General features: G+C 46.9%; 2 protein-coding genes across 3 annotated transcripts in view; both read left to right on the forward strand.

The window, feature by feature from the left end:
- Window positions 1-7,461, forward strand: part of KDM5B (lysine demethylase 5B) — a 47,295-nt gene extending 39,834 nt beyond the window's left edge. For both annotated transcript variants that reach the window (XM_032203112.1, XM_032203113.1), the window contains 5 exons: window positions 705-1,190; window positions 3,275-3,386; window positions 4,776-4,930; window positions 5,502-5,828; window positions 6,496-7,461. In XM_032203112.1, the coding sequence (XP_032059003.1) occupies window positions 705-1,190; window positions 3,275-3,386; window positions 4,776-4,930; window positions 5,502-5,828; window positions 6,496-6,633 (1,218 nt within the window). In that variant the 3' untranslated portion in view covers window positions 6,634-7,461. The remainder of the gene's footprint in view (window positions 1-704; window positions 1,191-3,274; window positions 3,387-4,775; window positions 4,931-5,501; window positions 5,829-6,495) is intronic.
- Window positions 7,462-7,837: 376 nt separating this feature from the next.
- IPO9 (importin 9) overlaps window positions 7,838-17,111 on the forward strand; it is a 36,723-nt gene continuing 27,449 nt past the window's right edge. Inside the window, exons 1-2 of the mRNA XM_032203003.1 lie at window positions 7,838-7,907; window positions 13,827-13,970. Of these exons, the coding sequence (XP_032058894.1) occupies window positions 7,838-7,907; window positions 13,827-13,970 (214 nt within the window). The remainder of the gene's footprint in view (window positions 7,908-13,826; window positions 13,971-17,111) is intronic.

Genomic DNA, 17,111 nt, shown 5'->3' on the forward strand with positions numbered 1-17,111 from the left:
ACACGTCCTGACAAAGCACAGAAAGGACAAAAATTGGGACTTACTTTCCCCATCCATAACAAAACCTTTTTAAAGATAGGTTTTACAAAGCCTGATCCTTTCAAAAAAATCAATAAGACAACACACTTATAATTAAAACAAATATGAGCATGAAGACCTCTTTTATTATGGAGTCAGTAAAATACTAGTGTTGCATGGAGCAAATCTGGTTGCTGGTGGTAAAGTGCTTCATCCCAAAAGACCTATATTTCAGAGCCTCCACCACACTAAGATGATGATTAATGAAGGAGGCCTGTGTGAGAGCAGTACTAATTTGGTACAGTTTGAATATTACTGTCTTTGTGTGGCACAATTCAGTTTTAACCTTTGGCAACTACTTGAAACCCAAATGTTTGGTTCTTAATTTTTTGGCCTCCTGTGTTTGAAAACCCAGACTTACAGACAGAGTCCTTCCTAGGAGTGCTTGAAGGAGAAAAGCTTGGGTCCTTTAAATCAAACTGAAATTGCATCAGTGTGTATCCTTGTAACTGCTTTGCTTCAAACACTGAAAGCTTTGAAGGGAGTCCCAGGGGATGAGAAGCTTTTTAAACATCTGAAATTGTCATTAGCGTATTGTCAAGAGTGCGATTGTGCAGAGGTCTCCCCATTTCAAGTAAGCAAGGTTTCTTTAGAAATTACATCTCTTTCTCTGAACTCCCTTTTAGATGGCTACGCTCGGGGAAGCCCGGTTAAAGGAGATGGAAGCGCTGCGGTCTCTCCGAGCAGCAAATGAAGTGAAGGTGCTGTCTAATGAAGACGATGCAGAACTGAAAGTCTGTCTGTGCCAGAAGGAGCCGGCTGCTCCGATGATTCAGTGTGAGCTCTGCAGAGGGTTCTTCCACACCAGCTGTGTTTCGGTGCCCAACATTTTGCAGGGACCTCGTGTATGGCTCTGTCCACACTGTCATCGATCAGAAAAACCACCTTTAGAAAAAATCTTGCCGTTGCTGGCCTCCTTGCAGCGTATCCGTGTGAGGCTTCCTGAGGGGGATGCCTTACGGTATATGATAGAGAGAACTGTGAACTGGCAGCACAGAGCACAACAAATGTTATATTCAGGGAATCTAAAACTTATACAAGACAAAGTTGGCTCAGGATTGTTGTACAACAGATGGCAAGCCACAGCAGGCCATTTGCCAGAGACAAATAAGGTAAGACTGAGTGCTTCAGGGTTTCCTGGCTGTGGGTGGTATGTGGTCAGCAAGAACAGTCTTAAACACCTCTGTGTTTTTTGGGAATGTTGTATCTGCTCACAAATACTGGCGAGACAGATTGTTTGTGCGTTCCTTTACAAATATAAGGACTTAGTCTTTTGTCTTGACAGCTAGCCAGGATGTGCATGTCCTCCAGCAACAGCTTGGTGTTCTTTTTCTGCTGGAGTCCTAAGAACAATTACTCGTAAAGGGCCTATTTTTCCTTCTCTTTTTCCCTGCTTCTTTGATTTAATATGACACCATTAACAACAGTTGCTGAAGCTATTGTTTCAAAGAGCTCTCAGTATTTAATTAGTCTTTATATTATTTTCTTACAAGTATTTGAATATAATCTTAATGTTGAGAATTAGTAGCAGAGGCATCAACCTTCCAGTTTGTAACAAGCTTAGAACTCAGATAAGGTTGTTTTCAGCAGGGTGTCCTCATCTGCTGCTGCTCCTTCTCCTTATCACTTATGCTAGAATTCCCAAGGGGAATCTTGGCTAATACTACCCTGAGTTAAGCTGCAGTAAGTGTTTTAGGTGTGATCTCGAGGGAGTTAGAAGCTGCCTCCAGTAAAGAGATCTCTCAGAAAAAAAGGGCAAGGAAAGTGGGTTAAGCTTTCTAGCTTTCTTGAGATAATAAATGCATTAAAAAAAAAAAGTGAAATAAAAGACCTGTTCAGCCTAAAGAATATAAAATACCTTCAAGTTAAATGCGCTGTTGCTCTCATGTTTTTACTGAGCAATGTTACTTCTGCTAGTTGAACCCTGCTGAAGATGGTCTGTGTTGGTGTTTTCATGCTCACTTAGATATAAAATGCCATGCGTGCTCAAGGAGATGTTGAGGCTGCTTCTCACATAACTCTGCGATAACAAGTTGCTTGTGTTGACCACATTTTTTTTGAACAGACAAGCCTAACTTTAGAAATCAAAGCCGTATTTAGGCACCCAGGAGAATTTTTCTGGTAATTTAGAGTATACAAAGTATATTTTACTAGGCCAACTTTTATAGTTGATAAAGCTGGGCAACACTGTGGGCATGTAACTGGTGTTTGGGGCAGAAATAGAAAACAGGCTAGTTCTATTAACGTAGCTTTATTAGCTCAGCGTGGCACCACATCACAGGTCCACTCCAGCTCAGTACAAGCTCTGAGCCAAAGCCGCAGTCTCGACAGACTTGAGGTTTTTCTTCTTTGAATCAAGGCTCTCAGCGCTGCTCTCTTGTCCCATAACAATTGTTTTCCCTGGTTCTCCAGGATAATCCAACACTTGTTCCCCAGAGGTGCTCATAGCAAACCACTGGAGTTGGGTTTCTTTGGTACTGGCCAAAGTGAAGAAAGTGGAGCATTTAACTGAGTTTGAGAAATTGATTTGAGAAACAGTTGTGAGCAGCTGAAAAGTGAGCCAGATTTTGAAAGGGGCCCAAACACTTGGGCAGTGAGGTAATGATTGTTTGGGAGGCATCAGGTGAGACATTTGGAAGTAGCTTCGCAGCTTAGGGAGACAACTGCCATGGAGCATCCTGAATGTGACACCTAAGGGACCTTTTAGCTTACCATTGGCATGTCTTCTGCGTGTGTTGATGTAAGGAAAAGTTCTTCAAAACAGCCTGGTGTCTCATTAGATCATGACAGATCACTTTCTGTGAGAGATGACTTCTGTATTACGAACAAAAGAAAGGATAATATTTACAACTTTAGAGCTGAAGCTCTTGCTTCCACAATTTGTTGGTTTATTCCTACAGTGACTGTGTAGTCTCTGCTCCACGGGCAGAGCATGCTGTTTCCTGCAGTAGGTCTAGATTCTGATCTTGTGGAAATTATAATTCACGGCTAAGAATTCTGACAATAAAGTTGCTCTTGCCTATTTGCAGGTTTAGGATGAAGGATTTAGGTGTAACAGATGGAACATTTTGCAGGAATGCAAACCTTAAGGAATTGCAAGAGAAACAAATTCAATTTTTTGCAGCTATTTGACACTTCAAAATTAAATGTGTAATGAAAATATCTATGCATTATGTTATGTTTTGTTTTTTTCTAGGTTTCCCAAACAATTGGAGCTATGTCATTCTCCATGCCTCATGACTGGGATAACAGAACCATATATTTACATTCTCCATTTTCTACAGGACAGCAATGCATCCCACTTCATGGTTTGTAATCTTCACTTTGATATTTATTTTGTTTTATTTAGTTTTTTCATGCGTTTGATGGAGAATAGAGAGTGTCCTGGTCAATAGGAGTTGGCTACGGCAGGGAGGCACAGAATTGAGCAGCAGTGTGTCTGCTTCTCTATCCCCTCAGGAGCTTTGGAACTTCATGTCCCATTTGGCAGACAGATAAATTCTTGGTACAGATTTCCCATGTGTGTGATGAGAAGATGTGGCATGGTAGGAGAAGAGGCATCAGCAGACAGCTGGCCCCTTCCCACATGCACAGAAGTGAGCTGAAGCCAGCCAAGCGGGTTGCAGGATACAGAAATGGATGGGAGAGGATTTGGGAAGAAGGAGACCATTGAAATCGTAGGAACTGGATAGGAAAAACATAGGCGTAGGGAAGTAGTGCTGGAGACAACAGGATACTTATTCCATAGGATGCAGGTCCACGTACGTTTGCTTGCAGCATGGCTGTTAACAGCCACAGAGACTTTTGAGTGCTTCCTTAGCTGTTGTGGCTGCACTGTGCTGTTCAGTACAGTTCTGCACACTTCCTAGCTCGGACTTTGTGTATTTTGGACTAACCCAGACATGGTAGAAGTGACATCATTATAGGACTGCAAGAAGCTGATTGTAGTTCTTTCTCTTGATGCATAATGCTATAGGGACCCTGGTCTGTCCTTACCTTCATGTTTTCAAGTCAGTGCAGCTTAATCCATAGTAAGACTACACAAAATATTTACTTCAGTTTAATGTAAAATCAAGCAGAGCAGTCCTTTGGCTACCAAGTTTAACTGTGCAGGCCTTATTTGAGTTTTCTGGCATACTGTATTAAGGAGTTATTAAATAGAGATTTTGACATACCCTAGCTGAGTCTATTTCAAAAGCCTGATGCAAGTTTTGGAAGCTTCGTTGTAGTAGTAGCTGGTGGCTGTACAGCAGGAATCAGTTGCAAGGTTCATCTCCTCAGCTTTTCTTCCTTTCCCCTCTTGGCTTCACTTACAAATTCCACTCAGTTTGTTCATCTCATCCGCTTGTTTTGTAGTGAGATCATTACACTTCTTGTATTTTCAGAGGAAGGGGAAATTGCCAATAATGATGGCAGTGTTTTACCCTAGAACCAGCAAGAAATGGAAGCGTGGAGGGGTACTGAGTCACTGTACTGTTCAGTAACTTCTGTGGATGTCTTTATCTCTTTTTAACCCTGCTGTTAAAAATGAGCAGTGAAGAGGGAACAGATAAGAGTTAATCTGTAGAGTTGCAGATAAAAAAAAGTCTTTCACAGTTTTTTTTTATGTGCTACCGGAGAAGGATTTTCATTATCTGTGCATTTCTCATCAGTGCTGACATGGAAGAATTCCTTTTCTTCTCTCTCTTTCATAATAGTCATTAGCACAGAGCTGGATGAGCTGATGATGGAAGCCCAGCTGCTACAGGTTTCTCTGCCTGAAATACAGGAGCTGTACCAGATCCTATTCACAAAGCAAAGCCCCACTTCGCAAACAGAGCAGAAGTCATCAGTTGGACAGACAAATGAAAAGGCAAGTGTCTGAAAACAGCAATGAGATTGGGGTCACTTGGGAGTAGAGGTGTAGTCCCAAAGCTGGGAAAAAAATATATATTTGACTGCCAGAACATAAAAGTTTTACAATGAGGTTTGTGTGTGTGTGTACTTCCATGAAAACACATTTTGCTTGCTCTAAAGGGGTCAAGAAGTCAATAACAAATTTGTACAAACAATTGAATGAAATTTGTGGTCTAATGCATTTCTGCTCTTTGAATCTGGATTTTTACAGTCACTCCCTGTATTTTAAGTACATCTATCCTAATTTGAACTGCAATGCTTGTCCTGTGTTTAAGAGGCCTTCTTAACTGCCTCTGAAGCCGTGGACTCAGGAAATGAGAGTTCTTCTTCCATAAACTTCTGTCACTTGAGCACGACTCAAACCTTTGACCCCCCCCTTACACATCACACTTCAGCTGAAAAGGCAGCACTCTTGTCAAACATTGCGCACTTTTACTTAAGACTGCTCCTAAACACAGGGTATAAAACAACAGACAAACCTAAGTTAGTTGTATACTTAACAGCTTGTCAAAATACCTTCCCAACAGAATGAATGTTGCCGGGGAAAAAAGGATGGAATTAGTTACATGGAAAGAAAACTAAAGCGGCGTTTTGAGAGAGAGAGCTTCTGTGATGAGAAGAGAGCAAGGGTAAAAAAAATGAGAACACCCAAAAAGAAGAAACTGAAACTGAATCACTCAAGGGATCTCTGCACTAACAAACTGGAGAGAGAGCGTGAGCGACTCTTCGAGATGCAGCGTTCCAGTGAAAGCCACTTGTTTCCCTCAGATATGTCATTCTCTGAGCAGGAGGACTCTGAGGATGAAGATGCCATCTGCCCTGCTGTGAACTGTCTCCAGCCTGAGGGAGATGAGGTCAGTAAAGACAAACCCGCTGTGGTGTTCTGAATGCTGGGATCTGGAACATTCAGCTGCACTGAAAATGTTTTGCCTACGGAAACGCTGTTCACAAAGAGGGCATGAGGTACTTAGAAATCCAGAGGCGTTGTCTGCTGTTGTTGGACACCTTTAGTAATGATCCTTCCCACCTTCTCCAAGAATAACTAGAATTGGGGAAGGTGGGTGGACGTCAAAACATCTGCATGGAGTTTTGGAAGAAGGAGATGGGGATGTGCAGACACCACATCCACTGTGCTCTTGAAATATGGGTGTAGAAAGACTTTGTGGATTGCATTTTCTATGGATAGAGACAGCGCCTTAAAGTTCTGCGTAGGTCTATCCATACTGAAGAGGGAAGAAGAGGGACATTGCCAGATGCTTGGGTCAGCCAGTTATCAGCCATAAACTTCCTGTAGGTGGGAAAACAGGAGGGATAAAAGAAGTGTGCCCTTCTCTCAGCTTCAGAGGAGCTGGACTACAGCAGTCCAGAAAGTGGTGAGCACAAGATGAGTATCCAGCAGTACCCAGTCATAGAATGGTGTGTTCTGTACTCAGTTAAATAGATGAAGAGCTGAAAAATAACTAGTGAATGCTGTATTTGTTTGGTCCTTCTCTGAACCCTGCTGTATCTGTTCTCCATTAGGTGGATTGGGTCCAGTGCGATGGCAGCTGCAACCAGTGGTTCCACCAGGTGTGCGTGGGCATCTCTCCAGAAATGGCAGAGAAGGAGGACTACATCTGCATCAGCTGCACTGGGAAGGACTCTCAGTATCGGAAGTAAAACTCCCCATAAACCATTCAGAACTTGAGTAAAGAAGGTTATCAGAGTTTTCCAATAAAGCCACAGGGGCTGGTTTAAGAACCAGATTGCAAATGGTGCTACTTCTATCCTCATGGGATCATTTTCCAGAACTCAAAACAATTTTTGACACTTTTGTATTTTTCCCTTGATCTTTGTGGTTGTTGAGGTTTGAGAAGCTGACTGTTTAGCAGGGGTTCCCACCAATTTGGAAGGCATTTGAAACATGCACCTTTTATTGTACAGCATTAAATTACCTCTCTGGGATTTACCGGCATATTTAATTCAGCTTGGTTTAGGTGCAAAAAAACCTGCACCATGGATTTTCCAATAAATCCTCTTTTGAGGAAATCCCTGTTTACTCTGTTAACTCTTTGGAGACTTTAGGTTTTTTTCCACTTTGTTTTTCGTAGACTAGGTTTATTTATCTGAGCAATAACTTCTATGTCTGGTTTCAGTGACTGGAATGACAATTCTGAACAGCGTGTTGCTTTTAGCATTGGTTGATGTACAGAAAGCAAATGTTAGATCCTAGAGTCACTGATGGCCCAGTGACGTAGAAGACAGGAGAGAAAAAAAAAAAAAAAGCTCTGTAAAGTAATTGCCACAGCTGTATTTTGGCTTTCTCCTTTTTTGGGTAGCTTGTATCAAATGTTGCAGTTTATATTGTGGAATAAACCCCTGGTTATGTTATAAAATTAAATGTTGGTGTTTTTAGAGAGCTTGAAATGCAGTTTCATTTCCCTCTGGATAGATCTTGGTCAATGGGTTCTTATATTCAAGAGAATTCCCTCTTAAAGGAAAAAAAAATGCAACGGTATTTTCTTACCTTTTATACTCAGGTTCTTACATCAAAAAAAAAAAAAAAAAGAGTTTTTCAAGTCTTTTCAAAGTTTCTCCAAAACTGGTTATTTTACAGGTTGGGTGAACAGAGGGTCACAACTGCAGTTTGGCAGGTGAAGGAGTGGGCAGTTGGCTCAGGTGGCAAAGGTGCAGAGCAGCTCCTCCTGCCAGCATGGTGCAGCTGCCTCCTGCAGGAAGGACTCTCCCTGCCACAGGTATTGCAGCTGGCCCAGAAGCACACTTGTTGGCAGTCAGTCCACAGAGTGCTCCCTCATTCCTTTCAGCTGCTTCTGCTCGTGTTTGGGCTAAAAGCCTGAGGAATGAGGAGATTTCTGGACAGGTTATGATTCCATCAAAGGCTGTGTTTGAGGACCTTAATGTGGGGAAAGAAGGGGACAGTGCAGATGATGACAGTAAGGAGGAGGAGAAAGGAATAAAATAACCAAGTGCACTATGCCCAGAGCTCCCCCAGGCCTGGAGGGAGAGGAGAGGCACAGGAAAGGGACAAAAAGCAAGTGGAGTCAGGAGCACAGGGAAGGAGCAGCAGTAGCAACAGTTCTGCCTTGGAGGGAACAAGACCTCTAAGAATAAGTTATTTTTCTGAGCTCAAAAGCTTTGAATTTGAAGCACCTGGGGCTTACTGGAGAGCAATTGCTAATGCAGAATATAGCTGCTCCTTTGGGAAAGGACTGATGCCAGTGATGGGGCTAATTGTCTGCCAAGGGTGAAACTTAGAAGCCCTAGAAGATGGGAGGTCTAGGAGATGTTTATATCAGAGAGAGCACTCTTAGGACATCCTGTCGCCACCAGAAATGTGGCGGTGTTGGTATTCCCTCAGTTCATCAGCAAGAGGAAATGGCTGGTAAACTTTTTTCTACCATTTTTAGACCTTTCCCCTGCAGCAACAATGTGCAGGTTATGGGCACAGTGCAAAGCCCTCGAGCAGTGCGTGGCTGATAACGACGTGGTGGATGTGTGAGTGAGAACTGTGTAGGAATTAGATTTCCTAGTTTTTTTGTTTGTTTGTTAGCTTTGTTGGTTGGGTTTTGGGGAGATGTCTTTTGTTGTTTTTTCTGTTTGTTTTACTCCTTTAGTTATGCTTTCTAGTCTCATGTTGATTTTTAACTGTTCTAGATTCTTCTGCATTAAATCATAGATGATTTGTCTAAAATGGGCAGAGGCAGTCAGCCTGACCACACTTACAGCAGTTAAATGTGTGTATACTTTCCCATTATGACTTCATCCTTTACTGTAATTGTCAAAAGAATGTTTTGTGATAAGAAATCTTTGTGCAATGCCAAGATAACAATCCAAGCTGTGGAAAAAGAACTGATCTGTAGTGTCATCCTTTTAAAGAAGGTAGATGAACAAACTTGAAGGAGCTTGCACAGTGTTCTGATGTAGCTGAAAATGTTACCAAGTTTTCTCTCATGGTATTCCTTTTATTTTTATTTCCATTAAAGAGATGGCTGTTTTAAAAAGAAGTGCCATAAGAAATATGATGCGGTTAAGGACCAAGAAAAAGTTGTGATTTTATTGATGGTTCTGACTACAAAATTTCTCATCAGGCTGAATGAATGCAATGGACTTGGGAGTGCTCTGACCTCCACCCCCTCGTTAGCCCACAAGAGCAGAGCTGCCTGTGGGCCACTCTTTGGCCCTGGCAGGCTGTTTAGAATACAGAAGTGGGATTTAGGGTCTTCGTGACTCCAGCAGACATTGAAGATGCCCTGAATCATTGAGAGCTCTGGAACCAAGCACAGAAAAGTAGGCTGCCCTTGTGAGGCTCTACCTGGAATCCTGCATCCAGGTTTGGGGCCCCCAGCACAAGAAGGATGTGGGGCTGTTAGAGCGAGTCCAGAGGAGGGCTGCAAAGATGATCAGAGGGCAGGAGCACCTCTCCTATGAAAAAAAGGATGAGAGAGCTGAGGCTGCTCAGCCCGGAGAAGACAAGGTTCAGGAGGTGACCTCACTGCGGCCTTTCAGTACTTAAAAGATTTATAAAAAGATGGAGAAGGACTCCTTGCTCAGGTAGGTAATGATAGGGGGAATGGTCTTAAACTAAAAGAGGATGGATTTAGATTAGACATTAGGAGGAAATCCTTCATTGTAAGGGTGGTGAGGCACTGGAACAGGTTGCCCAGAGAGGCTGTGGGTGCCCCATCCCTGGAGTTGCTCAAAGCCAGGCTGGTTGGGGCCTTGGCCTAGTGAGTGGCATCCTTGCCTATGGCAGGGGGGTTGGAACAGGATTACCTTCCAGCCCAAAGCATTCTATGATGGGAGGAAGATGGGAAACTGGTCACCAGGCTGCTCACTGTGTGCTCTGCTTCACAGCGATGGCTCGGTGGCTGTGTGGATTGGCAGCTGTGGATCTCTGCAGAAGGATTCTTCAGGAGGTGGCAGAAGAGATGTTAGGCGGTTGTCTTATGTCAGCCATTTTTGCTACTCACACCCAGATAGTACATACGTATTGTTTGTATTCCACAGACAATAAAACAACCCAGTCCTCTCCTTCCCAGTCGCATCCTGGGTGATGCTCTGTGCAGGGACCTCTTCTACTTAGGGGTTGAACTGAGTTTCAAATATAGAAAAGGATGTAATTTCTTAAGGACAACACATCAGATCCCAATATTTCATTTACAGCTGGGGAAATTAGGGAGTACAAACAATTGATTCAGGGAGGGGGAACATTTCCTTTACAGCTGTGGAGTTGTTTTATGTATTGAATGGCACCAGGAGAGGAAAAACAGACCTGAAATACCTTCTTTGTGCATTGTGGGACTTCAGCAGTGACTTGTTAACAGGAAAGGGGATGGAGGGGATCTAATACTGACTAAATATGCATATATTTATGTGAACAATGCAGGAGCAAATGCAGTTAAATTTACAGCATGGCACAAAAGCTGTTTTGTGTTACAGCTGCCTGTGATGCATGGAGGATTGTTTAGGCATTAGCACACTTCAGAGAAAAGGGAGTTTAAGGAAGGGACTTCAGCTGTAGGCCAGACCCCTACCAGGGCAGACAAAAAGATCAGGCTGCTGTGTCTGCCGTAGGAGAAATGGGTAAGTAGGACATGACTACACTTCTCACACATGATTTAGGAAGGGAAGGGCTCCAGAATATATGTGCAGGCAGCTGCTACCTGGAAGCAAAATTAAGAAGCTGAGATGACTCTTCTATGATTCTAGCTATAAATGTGCTCTTCTAAGAGAAGGGTTGAGGTGTGCAGCCTCAAAGAATGGCTTTATTCTTCAGAAGTGAACAAGCTACATATTGAGAGTTCTCGTCTAGGATGTAAACATGTCAGTCTCTGAAGGCAAGAAGAGCATCAATAAAAACTGTCTGGAAGAGGTGATAAAACAGTCATTGCTTAATACTACTGGTTCAGCATGCAGCTTCTATTTAAGACAGACAAAAATGAATTTGGCATCATCAGTGGGTTCCAGTAAAAAATGTTAGATAGAAGGAGAAGATACTTTATGAACAAACAAAATTGTATGTTGTGTTATGATACCGGGCCCAAAATTCAAACGCTGAGAAGAATGTATGCTGAAAGACGGTTGGAAAGAAATACTGACAAACCTGAAATTAAGAGATGCAGCTTAATGAAAGTACTTCATGCACCCCAATCCTTCAAGTCCTAAAAAACTTGGTATTCCTACTGCTTGCAGTAACATTTTTTTAAAGGTACCAGCTGTGTCATCACAATGTTGGGGTAGTTTTTTGCATGTGTGTGATTGCCTAGCTGGGCACCTAAAATATATAAGCATTGTAAATAGGTAGTAAAGTCAGTAGCTTTTTATCTACAATGCACACAATTTGCTCAGTGAGCACCTCCATCATGCAGGGCTTGTTAAGGACAACCCAGAGGCAGAGAACACGTGTCAGGTGTTTGGTATGCTTCAGTATCTGTTGGGTTTGGGGGGTTTCTTGTTGCTGCCTGAAGTTACATTTTAAACAAAGGGGGATGCATACCATGTAATGCCCTTGTTGTTATTCAGGCTGATCCTGTGCCAGTCCTGGTTTTTCTTGAAGTATTTTTCCTTATTACAACCATAACCATATCAGCTGCAGGTCTTTCTATGGAGTCTTCCTTGCAGAGAGGAACTTGAAGCCTTGTGCACCTTGCCCTGCAGTAACCTCGAGTCAAAGCATCACAGGAGGAAACAAGGAGTTCATCACAAAATAACTTTTCATGCTAAAAGTATCATCTTTTTATGGTGACTGAACTTCCTTCCCTGAAGCATGTCAAAAGAAAAGATGAATGTCCAAAACCCATTTGGTCTTGACATGAAATATATGGCATTTGAAAGGTGAGCTCAGTTCGCTGGCTTTGCAGGAAGCATCTGTGCAGAAAACGTGTGAAGAGAGTGTGCAATGTACAAAACAGATGGGAATTCAAACCTGAAAAAGCCTGGAAGACTCAAATAAATGTAATTTCTACCAGTACAGAAGGACAAGTTGGAGCATTCAGTGCTGCTGTACAGTCACTTAAGCGGAAAGGAAGGATGATGGGCTAGACAAGCATTGCTTGGGGATACTGCTTTTGTCTCTAAACTGTGGCCTTGTTTTCTGCAAAGTGTTGAAATACAGAAGCAGTAGCTCTGGCTGCTATAAAGATACAAAAATGACAAATACATGTGCAGGCCCATTGTTTGTTGGTTCTGACATCAGGCAGCCTGTGTGGGGGGATGGGGTTGTCAGGTGAAGTAGTCCTGGCCTATCTTGCTGGTTTTGGTGCAGTAGGAATTCACTACACTTTCCCCTAAACCAAACTACTGGGACAGTGCAAAGATGAGCAGTTTATCCTAGCCTAGCCAAAGTTATACCTTGTATAAACATGTACTTGTTCCTCCAGCAGAAGCAGCATTTTGAACAACAGAGGAAAAATCCTTATCTGCCTTATCACCAACTGTCCTGGCCCTAGGAGGGGCAGGGGTGTGCACGGTGCGGCGTGCCAGGATGTTAAGAGGAGCCCTGTTCTCTGCCTCTAGGCATGAGCCCTACAGCTGAGGTCTGCCCTGCACAAAATTCCGACCTCAACTGAAATTTGTGCTCAGGGGGGTGATGTCTGCTGGCCCCAGCCTGCGGGGAGCCTGTGTTTCCCTTGTTCATCAGGCTGCTGCTTCTCCTAGAGGAAATCTTGAGCTCAAGCTGCAACCATTATGTGTCATCTATGCGAATGCTTGCAGCTTTCTGGATGAGAACATTTCAAAATATGAAAGAACATGACTGGAAGTGTTATCCTAACAGAATGGACTTCAGCTTAGAAGAGGCTAGCAAGGCTGGCTTGGCATGTAACAAAATACACAGAAAGGGTGCTGTGTGATGGAAAATGGCAGCTAGGGGAACAGGGACTTGCATGCAAGTGACAGGTGGCTCGACTATTGAACAGCACCTGGCTATGGCTAGTAGCTCAGTGCTCCCCATGGTAGCCCCTTCACAACTAGAGACCTCCCCTGGGTGCAGCATGAGGACCAGTTGAGCACCAACGTGGCCCCAGCTCACAGTCCCTTGAGCAACGTGTCTTATTTTGCCCGTGTTAATACTAAATTGTGGTATTGTAATGCCTTGTAAAGTTGCTGCCCTGGATTGTGTCCAGAGAAGGGCTACGGAGCTGGTGAAGGGCCTGGGGCACCAGTCCTGTGAGGAATGGCTGAGGGCACTGAGGGTGTTTAGGCTGGGGAAGAGGAGGCTCAGGGCAGAGCTCATGGCTCTCTGCAGCTGCCTGAGAGCTGTGGGGAGCCGGGGGTCAGCCTCTTCTCGCAGATAACCAGGGATAGGACCAGAGGGAATGGCCTCGAGTTGTGCCAGGGGAGGTTGAGGTGGGCAATGAGGAGCCATTTCTGCTCAGGTGTTGGGATGGGTTGCCCAGGGAGGTGGGGGAGTCCCCGTCCCTGGGGGGGCTCAAGGAGAGGTTGGGGCTGGTGCTTGAGGACACGGCCCAGCAGTGACAGCGGTGACAGGAGGTGCTTGGAGCAGGTCACCCTGGACGGCTTCTCAACCACCACCCCCTTGTTCCCACTCCCCCTCTCCTCCGAGCCGGCGCCTCAGGGCTCGGGCCCCGCCCTCCATTGGCACCGAGGCGGCGCCGCCATTTTCCCTCCGCGCCTCCCGGGGGCGCTGTGGGGGCGGCGCCGGGGCCTCGCCGCCATCCCGGCGGGGTGCGCGCGCGCCGTGCGTGCGTTTGGCGCGCGGCGGCGGAGGAGGAGGAGGAGGAGGAGGAGGAGGAGGGGAGCGGGGGCCATGGCGGGCGCGGCGGCGGCGGGCGGGCCGGGGGGCGGCGGCGGCGGAGGCAACGGCGGTGGAGGAGGTGGAGGAGGTGGAGGAGGAGGAGGAGGAGGCAGCGTGCCCGGCCCGGTGGCTCAGGGCCTGAAGGAGGCGCTGGTGGAGACGCTGACCGGGATCCTGTGCCCGGTGCAGGCGGTGCGCGCCGCCGCCGAGGAGCAGGTGAAGGTGCTGGAGGTGACGGAGGGTGAGTGCGGGGCGGCGGCCACCGGGAACCGGGGCTGCGGGGAAGGGAGGGGAGGGGCCGGGCCTGGGCCCTGCGGGAAGCGCCGCCCGCACGGAGCGGAGCCCCAGCGGCCGCCCCGCCTCCTGCAGAGCCCCCCCGGCACCGGGGGGAGGAGAGGGGACAACGGGGAGCACCGGGGGGGGGGGGCCCGGACCCGCTGCCTCCATCCCTGGGTACCGGTGTGCTCGGTTCTCTTGGTGCTTCTCTCCCTGCCGGGGGGCTGTGGGCTGTGCCCCTGCCCGGTCCCTGTTGCTGACCCGGTCCCTGGGTGCTGAGGCCGGGCCCTGGCTCTCGGGATGGAGCTGACACGAGAGACCCCGGTGCCTGACAGCCCCCGCTCCTTTGGCTCCTTTTGGTGGGGTCATTGAGGCAGGTTGTGCGCTCCGTGCTTCTGCAAACCGTGCTTAAAACGCTGCCGGTGCTCAGGGTTTGCTTCACGTCAGCTCAGATTCGGTGACCTGACCCCAAGGGCTGAAAGGCGTGGAAGGCACTGGAAGGTCTGCGAGGAGTCCTGCAGGCGGTGAGGGCACGGAGCTGCAGCCCGGGCTCCTCAGCGGGTTCCTGGTGCCTCCTGCACGCTTCACCTCACCTCCCGTCGGATTTTGGTGTTCTGGGAGGCGCTTTAAACTCTTTCTGCTCCTCAGCTTGAGCTCAGATGCGTTATCAAAGGCAATTTATGGTAAAGAGAAGGAAGGCGTAAGGGTGTGCCTGGCTCCGGAACAGTGTTGTGATTGCCCTGGGTGAAAGCCGGGCGATGAAAGGAAGGCAAATTGTTTGATAAAAACATATCTGGTTATACAGCCCCTTATCGTTTGTTGTAACACTCTCAGGCCGAGTCTTCCTTGGTTCATTAGGAGGAAATTTGTTTGTTTCTGCTGCAGCTGGTGGAGGTTTAAGGGTGGCAGTGCAATAGTGCGAGCTTGTTGTCAGTGTGCTCTTCAGTGGCAGCTTTCTTTTTTCCTAGCAGTCTGAATATTACCACAAGGCATCAAAGCAAGTTTGTGTAATGGTTTGAGTACCAGATTTCCAGAAAACACTACTTTTTGTGGGCTGTAGGTGATGGATGCCCCTGAGATCCCTTAGGATGCCCAGGAACACAACAGGACTACATCTGGTCAGGACCCTTTAGGGTAAGAGGAACGGAGTCAGCTTTGCCTTCTCTTTTTCACAGCTTTGCAAATATCCTTGTCGTAGAGTAGCAAAATGCTCCAGGTTGGAAGGGCCCTTAAAGACCACCCACTTCCAACGCCCCTGCCGTGGACAGAGATGCCACCCACTAGATCAGGTTGCCCAGAGCCTCGTCCAACCCGGCCTTGAGCAGCTCCAGGGATGGTAGCACAGAGAGGCTGTGGATGCCCCAACACTTCTCTGCTTTCAGCTCCCAGAGCCACGGGGCTTTACTGCAGGACTTGTCCTGTTTAACAGCTTTACCTGTGGCCCGGAGAAGGGTACTGAGGACACGCTCGTGCAGTTTGCAGGTGACACCAGTTTTGTCCCCCACCCAGAACAAGAAAGCAGTAAAAGGGAGCGAGTTCTGCTCCTCCTCCTGGCTTTTACATGGAAAACGTAGCTTATTCCTCCCGTGCTGTTTGACTGTGACAAGAGAGGAGTAACCAAGGAAGCACAGAATGATGCGGATGAAGGGACCTCAGGAGGTCTCCAGCCCTCCTGGTGAAAGCAGCACCAGCAATATCAGAACAGGTTGCTCAGAGCATTTCCCAGTCAGGTCCTGGAGCGCAGGGCTTGCCAGCAGCAGGTTAGTGAGGGGAAGAAATGTGGGTTTTGTAGGTCAAAAGTGCTTTAAAGAAACCAGAAACGTGCTGTCATCAAGCAGGCTAAAGAAGATGCTGAAAGTAAAACTAAGGGCAATAGGAAAGGACAGAGGTGTTGGCACTTTTGATGAAAAATAAGTAAGTCAGGAGCTGGAACAAGGAGAATTGGGTACGTGTGCTTGTTGTGGCAGAGCTGATCTGTGCGTGATGGAAGAGCTGCTTGAAGGAGTCCTGGGACTGCAAGAAAGCTTTTAGAAAATTCCCTTACAGAAACTTTTTGAAGAAACCAAGCTGCTGCGGACAGCCCTTGAGTTAATAACTGATTAAAAGCTTGAAGACGAGAAGCAGAAGAGCCTGGTTGTGTTCTACACTGCATGGAGAGGACGAGAAGTCCCACACAGAGCTGAGCTGCTCAGCACATCCCTAACGGCACGCAGAAGAGCGAGCAGCGATGTGACCAAGGTGCCGGTGGTACCGAGCTGTTTGGTTTGGCTCGCCTAAAAATTGATGGCAAAAACCACAGAGGGATTTCACAGGAGGGAGCCGAGTGGTGGGGTGTGCAAATGGGAGGTGTAAGGCGGTGCTGACGAGTGAGGAGGAGGAGGAGGCAGCCCCAGCGATGCCTCAAGAAGCAATGGGCTGTGCTAACAACTGCTGCTTGGAGAAGAGATGCGGTTGTTAGCGTGGAGAGATTCCTGGAAATATCCATTTGCTGCTCTGCCCTGCTCCCAAAGGCAAATGGGCCAGAAAGGAGGGAACGGAGAACAAAGCAGGGCAGAAATCCCTCGTGCTTCTGCTGCCTGCGTGCGCTGCGGGCCTGCTGCTCTGGGGAGGGCTGAAGCAGGCACGGGAAGCATGGCATGGAAAAGCTCTGCTGAGATGGAGCGAGTAAATCGGCTGTGCTGCCTGGGAGAGAGCCGGGCTGGAGGAGGGGACGTGCTGGGGACATTCAGCCCTGCCCACGGGTGTCGGGGTCTGCCCTGCACAAGCATGGCCCCGCTGCAGCCTGGCTCAGGGCTGCCCTGGAGCAGCGTGGGGCTGGCGTGAACTGCTGATGCTCTGTGGGAACCTTGGTTGTGGAGGAGCTGGAGAGCAGGAGATCGTGAACAGCAAGGTTGATGGAGAGGAGCTGGGAGGAACTGGGTTTGCTAAATGCTCCCTGTATCGGGCCTTTCACTACGAGTTTCTGAGCTTTTGGTTTTACAGACTTAGGAGGGAGACTTCATGTTTCTGGTGTGTCAGATCCACAGCACATAAGCGGGGGAAGCACTTAGGAAGAGGTGCATTTCAATTGCAGTTACCCTCGACAGAGACAGAAAGTTCCCAGTCA

Source organism: Aythya fuligula, chromosome 25 (genome assembly GCF_009819795.1).
Source record: "Aythya fuligula isolate bAytFul2 chromosome 25, bAytFul2.pri, whole genome shotgun sequence".
In the NCBI taxonomy this organism is placed as follows: domain Eukaryota; kingdom Metazoa; phylum Chordata; class Aves; order Anseriformes; family Anatidae; genus Aythya; species Aythya fuligula.